The sequence below is a fragment of the Cheilinus undulatus genome, linkage group 4 (assembly GCF_018320785.1).
Source record: "Cheilinus undulatus linkage group 4, ASM1832078v1, whole genome shotgun sequence".
NCBI classification, from domain to species: Eukaryota; Metazoa; Chordata; class Actinopteri; order Labriformes; family Labridae; genus Cheilinus; species Cheilinus undulatus.
In genome coordinates this window covers 31,938,649-31,951,459 of record NC_054868.1, presented here as the reverse complement: position 1 = coordinate 31,951,459, position 12,811 = coordinate 31,938,649, and the positions used below count along the sequence as shown (strand labels likewise).

At 38.4% G+C, this 12,811-nt stretch overlaps 1 protein-coding gene across 3 annotated transcripts in view; it reads left to right on the top strand.

The window, feature by feature from the left end:
• Window positions 1-12,811, top strand: part of sept9b (septin 9b) — a 102,520-nt gene that overhangs the window by 38,610 nt on the left and 51,099 nt on the right. Inside the window, exon 1 of one of the 3 annotated variants that reach the window (XM_041784533.1) lies at window positions 6,570-6,760. The exons of the other annotated variants lie outside the window; for them this stretch is intronic. Within the exon in view, the coding sequence (XP_041640467.1) occupies window positions 6,694-6,760 (67 nt within the window). The 5' untranslated portion in view covers window positions 6,570-6,693. Of the gene's footprint in view, window positions 1-6,569; window positions 6,761-12,811 lie in introns of those variants that run through there. 3 annotated transcript variants of the gene reach the window in all.

The following is a 12,811-nucleotide window of genomic DNA, read 5'->3' as shown; positions in this document are numbered from 1 at the left end:
TGAGAGGTGGAGTAGACACAGACGGTCAGGCATCTTCTCATTAAGGTAACAGTTTTAGTGAAGGTGGCTGCTTCTAAAATGTACAGGTTAAGCAGCTTTTTAAGCTTTGCTAGTTAAACTATATAAAATCAACAATAGGAGAGAGACTGTGATGAAGTGAGTAGTGGGCTGTTTGGCTAACAGCTTGTAGAAAGCCCTGAAATGTTAAGTCCTGTTTTCCTTTAAGGCTTAAGAAGAAAAGGTATTTCCACCCAACTGTGTGTTGGCTTGAATTTCACCTCATTTTACTCAAATACACAGATAATCTTGTGGTACATTTGTTTTGTTAATTATTTTATCTTCATAATAAAGGAACACACATGAAGCCATTTGTCTTTTATTCAGATTGACCGTCTTAAATGGGGTGGGGTGGGGGCAGCAGTGGGCTGAGGGTGATTTGTCTCTGCTTGTCCATGGGTCAGGGAAGGGCAAACACAAACCCACTTTCTTTGCAATTTTTTGTCCTACTTTGTCTCTCACCGACACATCACACAGGCACTAACACACACACATACATGCACCCTGAGGCGAAGGCATATCCGAGGTCAGTTCTCTACCAGTTTAATTGCTCTGGACTGATCCCAGACCATTACTCTGTGCAGGCTGTCAGCCTGATACCAAGGGGGAAAAGGAGCAACATGCTTGTGGTTGGGAACTGATGTTGATATAAATATTGATATCAATGGAGACTGTGCTTAGACTTTTGCTCTTTATAATAATCCACCATGTATTAAGGGGTGAAATGATAAGCCAACTCATGATACAATATCATATGACTGGGTTTTCAATACAATCTTATGTCCTTTTCTTGAAAAATTTTCATGAAAAAGTCTTGAACCTTTTATTTCACTTCTCTGACACCTTCAACACCAAAATCTTTACTTATATCCTCGATGTCTGTTCGTCCCTCTTTTTCAGATAATGACGTTAAATTGAAGAAGCCAAAAGTTGGTTAGAAAATAACTTTGCATATTATTATCAAATTATTAGTAGAAACCTCCTGAATCCCTGCATGTACATATGGGGACATAACATTTTGGTTATAGGATTTTTTTTAGATAATTGTCCTGAATTTCCACAGACCTTTAAGTGGAATTTGTCTTGAGAATTTGCTTTAAAATTTCCAGGGTTTTTCATGGAATTTGTGCATATTTTGGATTGTTTGTCTTGAAGTTATGGAGGATTTTCTCAGATTTTTTTTTTTTTTTTTTTTGTGTGTGTGTATTTTTGTGGCAGTTTATTAGTAAATATTAAGGAATTTGATGTGAAGTTTTGGTTGGATAACCTTTCACATTTTACTAAATATTTATGGAAATTTTTGTGATTTATATTTTTCAATGGAATTTATTCAAAGAATTTATTCACAAATTTTTTATAGGAAATAATTTAATATCATTGGTAGAATTCACTCTAAATGTTGGATATGGTTGGATAACCTTTGACATTTTACTAAATGTTTATAGACATTTTTGTGATTTCTAAAAAATATTTTAAATTGAATTTTTTTTTGAAGAATTTATTCATACATTTTTCAGAAAACTAATATCATTGGTAGAATTTGCTCTAACTGTTTAATGAATTGTAATGGTATTTTTGAATTGTAAGGGGGGGGGGTTTCAAAGTTTGACAGACATATTTGGGAGATATTATAAGAAATCTGCATTTTATGGGTTTAAAAAAAAAAGTTAAAGATTTTCACAGAAATGTTTGGCAATATCTTGGAAACTCTGGGGACCCTGGAAAGTTTCTTATGTCTTAGAAATATCTAATAATTTGATGAGAAATTTTCCAAGTAAAGAAATAATAATTTTGTTTTGTGTTGTACAGAAAAACTCTTGTCCTCACATGCAGACATCATATCTTAGTGAAAACTACTGCCTGTTCAAAGACAAGGTTGAGGTGTTATACTTATCATGTCCCACTTGTCCCAAAGGTAGGAGAAACTAAAAATGCATTCAAAACTGAAGCTCAAATTTTGTCTACAAAAAATTTTGATCCTTCCGTCCAAGTTTAGCAGCAGAAATCAAAACACAGTCAGTAGAGCAGGCAGCCAGACTGAGACTACAGTCCTCAGTGCACTGATCGTGGGATCGTTACCGTTGCCTTTCTCTCAGCTCCAAACAGTCTAATTATTCTCCTGACCCCTTCACAACGCATGTGACCATCCCTGCAGTCTGGTTCAACCCACCAGGTCTGTGGCATCTGGTATTCAAAGTCCCTTAAATCAGCTTTTTGTTTCCATTCCAATGCTTGGTTTGAACTTCACCCACATCTTCTTTACCATGTCTACAGGTCTTGATGCATTTGTTTCTGCCATGTGATTGGCTGTTCAGATATTTGTGTTGATAAGCGGTCAAACAGGCATACCCAATGAAGTGGCCCGTGAGAATAGACTCCTGTTTCAGAGCCAGCATCAACATTAAAGTATCTCCACATTGGTCATGTAGATGGAAGAGTTTTGCACGAACTAAAAGCTGAAACAGCTATAGCTTCATGCTTTAATTTAGTGCTCACTGGCTCATAAAAGAGCTGAGTGAATTCATGATGACAACCACCTTTTAATATTCTTCTTTGTTTTTCTTGTTCCCTTTTTTAGTAAGACATGTGGTTCAATGAGTCATTAAAGCAAGCTTCATCTTTATGAGGTAGAATAAATACACTTATTTTCTATGACTATTTTTCTCCCTAAGCTGATGACATTTGTCATTCTTACACTGAGGCAAATCTTGTCCCTGCCTGTCTTTGACTAATCTGCCAAATGCTGCTCTTAGTCCTTTTGCTCATTTAAAGTCTACAAGCCTCAAGACTGACACGTCTGTCTTTTCAGCTGAAAAATGTCCCAGAGTGATAACAAATGTCACTTCTCATTATGTTGAATGGGACTTCACTGTTGGTGTGCCCCCAAAACACACCACCAGGAGGCAGCGTGTGACAAAAGAAATCTGCTCTGAGAGTGAACCTGGGTTTAAAAATGGGTTTCCTCTTTTTCTGAATCCTGATTCATTTAAGAAGAGAAGTCAGCTGCCCTTTTCCAGAGCATAAAGCCTGGTAAAACAACTTCAGAAGGTCAGACCACGCATGTGAAATGTTACAAAAAAACATCAAAGGTCAGCTTCCTTTCATGTTTTATCAAAGTTTTTAACTTTTCAATAAGTCAGAACGATGGAAAGATGTTTTAAGTCCTGTCGTATAGCTCTTTGATGTGACAGAACAGCAATAACAAAAGAGGACATGAAAGCTTTTCTTTTACATTAGAGGAGGGAGGAGCTGAGAGAAATGGGAAAGGGACATCTCTTTGTCCCAGATAACTAGACTCAAACACACAAACTAATACACACACAGTTCCCCTCTCCCCCAGATTAAGCTTTCGGAAGTTGGAGTTTACATTGAGCATCTGGGGGAAGTCAAGGGTTAAAGAAGTTTCCCACCACTGCAGAAGGACCTTTGTCCCCTTTAGTCATTTCACAAAATCCCACAACTGCAGTAAACCCCTCCCCTTATCACTTTCTTCTGCCTGCTGGAAACAGGCAGAACCATTAACAAACCATGAACTGTATCAAAATATCAACAACAACACCACAGCCTAGAAGTGAAACCAACAGGGCCTGTCTGCTTTTTTGGTAATAGAAGTGAAATGCACCATTCAAGACCCCAATAGACATGTCGCTGAATCCTTTAAACAACACTTTAATGCATCAACCAAGCTAACTAGCTAGTTGAGTACTCATGACTGTCGCACATGTGATTCAGCAAAAAGCACATTTAGTCTAACTTGAATATGTTTGACATTAGTAAATAATCAAATCCTTTCTGGAGAAAATGAATTAGATTGGATTGTATACTTGGAGAACAATGCTATAGAGCTTTATAATTGGAGTTTCCCTCTGCTGACTGTCTGCAGTAGTAACCTATTACTAAGCCCTGCCTTCTCAGCACACGTGGACAAACTCTTAAGATTTACCGTTAATTATTTTTAGTTGGGTGGGCTTTAGCTACAGCCTTTCACTACAGTTAGCACTTTTGTCAGAGAACAAAAATACTAAAAATAACTCAAAAAGATGATATAATGAGCTAGTGTTACGAAACTGAAGTTGGTTAACTATTAGTAGTGATTAGCTAATTTACAGAAAAATGACGCAGCAAAGTTTGCTCCAAGGGGATTTATCAGTGTTGAGGAAAACCATGGTAAAATTGTTACAGAGTACTTACTTTTTTGTTGTAGTGAGTAACGTAACTCATTAGTTTTGCATGTTTGGGTGCATTACTTAAGATTACTGCCCTTTTTTCCTTTCTAATTTGTGGCCAAAAAGAAAAAAAGAAGATCCTTGCTGCACTGTTTCTGTTTCTCTCCTACCTGTAAACACATTACTGTGTGCAAGCATGAGCTAAACAAAGCTGTTTCAGTTTTGTGCATCTCTGGTTTTATTTGTTAGTAAGATGCCAGACAGGTCATCATTGCACTGGAGAATTAATCCTTTTAACTTGAACAACGTAAGTTTAAAATCTCATTGTTTCCAATGAAACAGCTGTGTAGCTATTTTAGTTTTTACAACAGTTTAACACAGTCTTTGTGTCATGCTGTTTGCCCCTGCCCAGATCGTTGATTGTGAGCATACTGAAGAACTGTAAAATTTTTCACATCTGTTAGTGATGCTTTCAGGCTGCAGCGTTATATATTATTGGCTGTAAACCAGGATGTAGAATGACAGAAGAGACCACACATTTAAAGGTAGACCTACAGTTGGCTTTGTAGTTATCTACTGGTGTTGTTATCAGATATACTGAGATTATGTAAGAAGTTATATATGCTTGTCACTTTGCAACAAACTTTGCTAACACTGTTACCTTAAAATAGTTCCCAAAGTGGGGGCAGTTTTGCTCTTTTGTATCGTTCTTAGTTAGAGGTAGCCGAGTGAGTGTGGATAGCTGTGTGATTAAACGTCGGGATAGTGGGGTCTTCCCAGACTTTAGCATTGCTTATTTTGGGGGTCCCAGGCTGAAAAGTTTGGGAACCCCTGCACAGTGTTTGACAATTTTTCTAGGATATTCCTGTTTCAATATCAATAAAACTGCAGAAAAATCTAAATTTTGTACGCTTTTCTATGGAGGTCTTTCAGCTGGATGTCAGAGTGCATTGTGAAGCTACAAGCTCTCCCCTCCATGTTACCAGATGGGACAGTCACACTATGAAATGAAAATGATTGTCAAGAAAAGTTTTCTTTGTTTGCCAATAAATACCAAAAATACATCATAGGACAAAATGCATGAGTCTTAGAAATATTTTGTTGATTGACTGATAGAGTTACAGTTACAGCTGCACTCACAGATGTTACAACTGACTGTAAAATGTAATTGCTTGCTGCGCTTTGATGAATTGATACTGAAGTGTCGCTCTGAGGCCATTACTCTGTTTGCAGGCTGTTAGCTCTGTGGTTTAAAAATAAAGTGTGCTGCCAGCGAATAGTGAAGACAAAACATAGTGAAGGTAACCCACAAAAAAAAAAGCATGTCCTTTACCGTTAAACATATCACTGGTTAACAGGTCGATGAGGACAGACATGAAGTCATGCACATCTTGTCAGGCTATAATCCTCAGTGTCTCTGGTGCTTTAGTAGCTTTACCTTCCACACATCAAAGATTAATGCCTAAGCTCAGCCAAGTGAGGCTTGTGTAGATGTGCTACTAAACTGGGAACGTGCTGGCATATTTTGTTTAACAATTACATTTTTCAAGTCTTTACTTTGCAATAATTGGCAAATGCACTTAAAAAAAATTCACATGTGAGACTAGATCAAATGTCAAAACTGAGGTTTAAAGTGACAATTTAGGGATTTAGAGAATAGGAGTGCAGCTTTGTGGTTTTACGGGCAATTAGCTTCCTCGAAGAGCACCATCATCTGTCGAGAAACAGCTCAGCAGAGGAGCCTGGAAGAGCTGTGGGTGCACGTTGACCTCCAGCCTGAATGGCATGAAGTGCTGTGATGCTACTCAGGAGAATATAAATGTTGGCATCACTCAGGAGAGGAGTAGGAGGTGGATTGAAAGAGCATACTTGAAAGTAAAAGGGGGAAAAGGGCACGATACACATTGGTAGAGGAAAATGGGATATTTGGAGAAAGACTAAAGCCCTTCTTTGTCCGTGGGCCCTTTGAGCAAATTATTCCCAAAGATGGTTTGTGATCTGTAAAAGCATAATAGGCTCCCTCTGCCTCTGCAGAAGGAAGGTTTTTATTATACATAATTAGCATCATAACTGGCCTAGATGTTTCTGGAAGGCATGCAGCGACCGCACAAAGAGTGTAATCACAGAGCTCCTTCCTTCTCGTCTTGCCTTCGTTTTCGGAGTTGAGTCATCCCTGTCCTTCACCCCCACTGATCCTGCGAGGGGCCAGGGATTCCCCAGAAGGCCGATCCCCTGGTAGTTGCTGTGTTTATTGTTCGTCAGGGGAGGCTTTGAGCCCGGGATGTCAGAAAGAGAGATTACAAGTTGGTGTGTGACTTGGGAAGTGGAATTTGTTAGATTAGCTCTTGTTCACTGATGGAATAAGAAGGAATTTAACAGCAGCTGCAACTTTGTCAAACTTTTTTCACCGTTCCAGCGAAATTTTCTTTGTTAAATCTTGTTGGACTTAAAAGAGGGAAGATACTGAAAAATGCAGACAGAAGGGATGGCCTCCACTTGCACCGAGATCTGTAATGACCGAGAGATGGAAACCCTCTGTGAGTATCTGTTAGGATCTCTTTTGTGTCTTTTGGATCGCTTGACTGTTGAAAACTAAAGGAAGAGGGACAACTGGTTTCCATTAAGGCCAATCAAGCTCAGGCATGATGTATCCTCTTCAGATGGGATAAAGGAAATAGATGAACACAAACGTTACACATTATTAATTTTGTGAGTAAATTGATCTGCTGATGGGGTACTATTCACTACTTCCTTTTAAAAGTGCTTGTTTTCTTGTCTCGAGTTGAAGAAACTGGTACTTTCTGCAGTGGATTTTTCAAGAAGTGATACTTTTGTGTTAGTTTAAAGCTGTAAGAGGTTCCTCTTCACCCTTAGTCCTTAGTCTTTGGACCGGCTGGGAAAGCTTTGCCGGCCTTAAGCCAACCTAAACTGCCTTGGGCTAATACTTCCCTATAAACAAATACTCTTCCTGTTCGGTTTATCTTCTTTGCTGTCTTTGTTATAACAACAGATCAGAGTTTTTGCTGTTAAAAAAGCAAAAAAGCTGTTGAAAAAGCCTGAGTTATTGTAGCCTTGAGTTAAAACGTGCAAGCAGACATTGAAACCTGGAGGGATTGAGGAATTTTACCGCCAATTTGTGAAGTGGCCCATGATATATATACAAGGGCTAATCTATGCGTATCTATGTGTACTGTTAATGCATGTTTAGTGATTTTAGCCAGAGGGGGAGGCCACATCCTGGAGGCCACATTAGGGTGTTGAGATGAACCGTCCTCACTCATCACACACATGCTCTCTACATTTGCGCCACAGGGGAGCAGAGCAACCACAGCAAAAAAGAGGAAAAAAACACAACAGACACAGCTATCTCTCCCAGAAGATATCCAGTCCGGCCAGATGTTCTTTCTCTTTCCCCTCCTCCTCATACTCTTTTTCCTCTTACTATTTCATCTCTATTTGTCTCTTTCCCTCTCACCCTTCTTCTTCCTCTCTGCCTCTTTTCATCTCTGAGTCACGTAGGTGACTCTTTGAATCAGCGCCATATGTGCTCCGCCATGATTTGGTGGCCTTCAGCAATCAGCCTGGACCTCACTGAGCTCCTCCAGCGACTGACTCATCATCGCATATAAGTCTTTGGTTACCTCTGGTAGCCGCATGATTTGACTCCATACTCAAGTTTTGGATGTTTGAGCGGATGCTTTTACCTGTTAGTAAGACACACAACTCCACTGGATTGATGTGCAAAGCAGTGACTCCAGCAAAAAGAAAAATCTTACTTGTGGTTTTCATTAAAGCATAGAGGGACATTTGTGCACAGTTTTCTGTAATTGAAAGAGCCTGTTCTGTTTTGACTCTAAACACTAAATGCATGCACACAAACACACTTACTGCATGTCCCCTGCCTAACACAGTAAATCAGCAGGCTCTGCATCTAATTGAATTTATTTTTTGCTCAAAGCTGCCTTTAAGGCTTTGAGGACGACTAATAAAATAAAACTCCTGCCATAAATCAGATCTGTCCTTTCATCTTTGGTTCCCACAAGAGGAAATGGCGACTAAAGGCACTGTTGGGTCAAGGGTTTGAGTGACAACATTGTTTGTTGTTCAGTGAGGGATATAGAGACGTTTCAGATTTTTTGCCCAGATCCTCATAAAGGTTGTTCTTCAAGCTTGCCAGACAGCAAAAACATTTACTTCTCATCCTGTTTCCACACTGGAAATGAGCCATTGGCAGATTTAAGATCCTTCTCCTTAGAACAAAGAATTTGTTGAGAGACAGCATTGCTGCTTTATCTCTTTTTTGCAGAGTATACTGACTGAAAAACACGGCCAGTTGAGTAAAAAATAAAAAACAAGGCTCATTAAATTTTAACATTATGATGCAAATTGGTTGCGAAAGCCTGTTGAGAGAAACTATTGCTAAACATGTGCAGAGAAAGCACAATGCTTTGTTTAATACTAAGGATTTGTTTCTTAGTCTGAACAACTACAAATCTTAATGTGTAGCATACATGTGAATATTATATTCATCTGTGGTAGTTATGATTAAATGCATTTTTTCAAATGTACATTGGTCCATAAAGGGATAGTTAATTTTTTAACCAAAGTTGTATGAGGTACTTGTCAATATTAAGACCCTGTTTATACCTTATATTAGCATGGATTAACTAATAATTTAAGCATTCAAAAACAAAGCAGTGATCCATAATGCTAGGTGTGGATGTGACTTAATGCATACTATAGAAAATTTGATATCCGATAGTTCAGACTACATATGGAGGTGGTCTAGGACAGGGGCTCCCAAACTTTTCAGCCCATGACCTCCAAAATAACAGCATCAGAGACCAGGTACCCCCACCTTCACTGGAGGTGGTTAAAGTGTAGGATGTTGCACAAAGCAGCATGTACTAATGTACATTTTTGAGAGTTTTTGTACATTTAACTTAAATTTAAGCACAAATCTCACTATGTTTTTACTTTACATTTAGGACATTTTAACAATACTTTGTACAATTATAGATCAAATGTGCCACTTTAAATTTCAAAATTGTCTTCTTTTTTCTGAAAGCATCCCACAATCCCCCACCAATGTCTCGCGACCCCCAATTTGGGAAGTACTGGTCCACGATGCTTTCATCCTGACTGGTTTGGTAGTATACACACTACACATACTGGCATGCATTACAGACTGACGTGTCAAGTAACTAAGTAAAAATAATTTGTGACCTTACTTAAGTAGAAATTTGGGGTATCTATACTTTTCTGGAGGAATTATTTTTCAGCCTGCTTTTTACTTCTACTCCTTACATTTTCAAGCAATTATCTGTACTTTCTACCCCTTACATTTTAAAAAAGCTTCATTACTCCTATTTAATTTCAGCTTGTTTTCATTCCAGCTTGTCATCATTCAAAAAAACACAAATAAAAATCCCCAAAAACTATCCAGATAAATCGCGTCATCTGGTTGAGTGAATTTGATTCTGGTTGGATAAGAAGTATAAACATAATACCATTGCGACACCCTGTTGGTTTGTACGCAATCCATCGCACCTGCGCAAGACACAAATCACGTCACACTCCAGCAAGGAAATAGCAGACATATGTAGCCTAGTACGAGGATGTCCGTGGCAGAGACTCAAGAGAACACCAGCGAGGAGGTTGGTAGTACACATAAATGGTTCTTGAATGTATTTGCATTGTACTAAAATGCGTTCATTTTCAATGGGCACAAATGTGGCTGAAACAGGTGCATACCAAATTTTTCAACATTAACATTTTAATATAACATTATAGTCATTATGGCCTTTAGAAAAATGTTTTCCCCTAGTATCTATACTTCTACTTGAGTAATGAATGGGAATACTTTTGGCACCTCTGATCAGACCACCCCAACACCTGACAGTAGTCTGCTAGTATACAAAAAGTATTTATATTCAGGCCTAACTGAGTATCTGCTGGTCGATGTATTATAGATTTATTAATATAGTCTATAAAAAAAATCAATTATTGAGCTCAAGTTGGCAGATTATTGGTTGATGTTAACACTTGTATTGTCACAAATAAATTGCAAGGAGTATGACTTGGTTTTACTTAGATGTGATGTTGTTGCTCTATTATTTATCCAGTAGAGTGCGCGCCAACTCCTTTCATGCTCCATATTTACCTCCTTACAGCAGAGAGACGAGAGCTCAGAGCAGCTTAGCTGAGCATCAATGCACACTATCTAACTAGTTTGTAAAATTAACACTAACTCCGTAGGTGTCCTGTTTCAATTCAGCCTGCTTGTCCATGAGTCATGGTGTGCCATGTTGTGTCGGTCACACTTATCTGTTTATGGAAGCATGCTAAAGTTAGGATAACCTAACTTAACATTAGCTAGCTATAAACTTTAGCCAAGTCAGTAACAACACAATGGTGTAATATCTCACAGTGATATTACTCAGGCACTCACTCAGGCAGCTGCATGCTGCCAGATAAGACCAAAACAAATTAGAGAAGAGAGTTTCACTTTTGACCTAGAAGCAACACCAAAAGTATATTTAAGCAACGCCAATCTTATCCAGCACTCACCCATCACTTGTCGATAAAATCCATCCTGTGATCCTTCCTGATGAATCACTCTATGACGATTAATTTTAAATCAATAACATTCATAATGTGACAGTCCGAGTCCTGATGTTTAATAGCTTCCCTGATGAAGCTCCACTGCTATTCTGTGTGCCTTGTTTTGTACCGGAGAGTAGACAAGGCCAGCTAAACAGCTTGTTCTGCCCTGGGCTTGATGTAAACCACTTATACAGAAAATAATTTGCTGCTGTTAAAAAACATTTGTTTGCTTTGGTGTTTCTCTAGCTGAGCTAAGCTACGGTTAAGTTTAGCTAATCTCCCTTTTTTCAGAAAAGAAGCGCCTTGAAAAAGGCATCTGAAGCAGTTACATAACTATAACAATGCTTGCAGTCAAACCCACTGCCATTCCTGTAATATCTAACAATGGGTCATCACGTTACACCTATGCCTATGGGCCAATCAATTTTTTTTTCAGTTTCATTTTGCTTTATTGGCATGAACAGATCAGTTACTGCCAAAGCAGTGTAAAAAATGCATTCAATATTTACACATAATATTAATTTATATATTAAATAATTCCACAATTAATTGATGTATAATGTATAATGAAAAAAATCTGATTAATTAGATAAAACAATAAGACTATATGCATTCTTTTTATATTTGTGGGGTTATATATAGTGATAACATTAATAGTCAATGAAAAATAAAATTCAGTTTGTTGTTTGGTAAGAGACTAAATGGTTGTCCCTCAGGCTATAGCAGGATCAGGAGTGTTTAGCAGCATCTATACAGACGAGTCTGTGTTCTCCTAACATGTATGTCAGTTTAACTTCATCCTGTAGTTAATCAAAGTGAGGAACCCTTTGTCAGATCTGACTACTGAATTCTTTTCTGATGTGTTCATATTTACTGCAGTGCAGCAGGAAGTGTGTTTCGGTTTCAGCTTGGTTCTGTCTTGAATTGAGTTGTCATTTCAACCTAGCAGTATATAATTTCCTTTCAAAGCATGTTTGACCTGACAAAACAAGGGAGAAAAGTTCTTAAAGAGGTGCTGCTAGCTTGTGGCTTATTGGCCGCCCTTCATTTTTATTGACAGCGGCTTCACTGCGAATAGCATACCAAGCTACATGCTAGAAGGATGCAAAAAATAAGCCTGAGGGCCTAGGCAATTGTGTATAGACTGTTATCTGTGTAAGAGGCAGGGAAGTGAGTTCAGAGTGCAGGCTATCACTAGAGACAAGCATCTACCATCAACCTGGTATTTAAATCCCCAAAATGGGTGTCAACACCAGATATAGATGACCCGAAGTGAATTAGCCACAGGAGATGTTGGTCTGCAGGTCTGCAAGCAACCTGTAGGTTGTTCATTTTAAGAAAAAACATTATAAACCCAATGAAAATCTAACTGTTTTGACTTCTGTCAATGCTTTACTACATTAGCAAGCTACTTTGTTAAAATCCAAGGCATACATGATGGTGTGCTAACACTTAATATTGACCTCATGCCCATATCTCATACAGCCCCACTAAGTCCTGGGCCTTCACTATTATTTGGAATGAAGGCACAGGCATAGATGTTTTCATGTTTTACATGAAGCCACAGCTGTGTGACTCAGCTTTGACAGGAAGGAAGCATTTTCTGCTGAACATTATGAAAATCTCTCTGTGCTCTTCAGCCTTTGTGCTGATGGAAAAAGAAAAAAAATAAACAATAAAACCAAATGGAACAAATTAATCCCACTTTCCCCTCTGTCAGTCCATATAAAATCTATTTTGTTACCAGACGTTTTTTCATCACAAAACTATCATTAGATAACAGATCTCTACGTGTCACTTGCATTAGTGTTGTGCAGATGGCGGGTTGGCTGTGAGACACATGAATCTCTGTTGTGGTTAAAGTGGGACACAGGAAGCACAGCACAACTATTCATAGTTCCAAAGAACATTTGAGTTTTGGAAACATTTCTTACTTTTTTTGCAGCCATTATTGACTTCAGGACAGCTTGATTAGCCAAGTT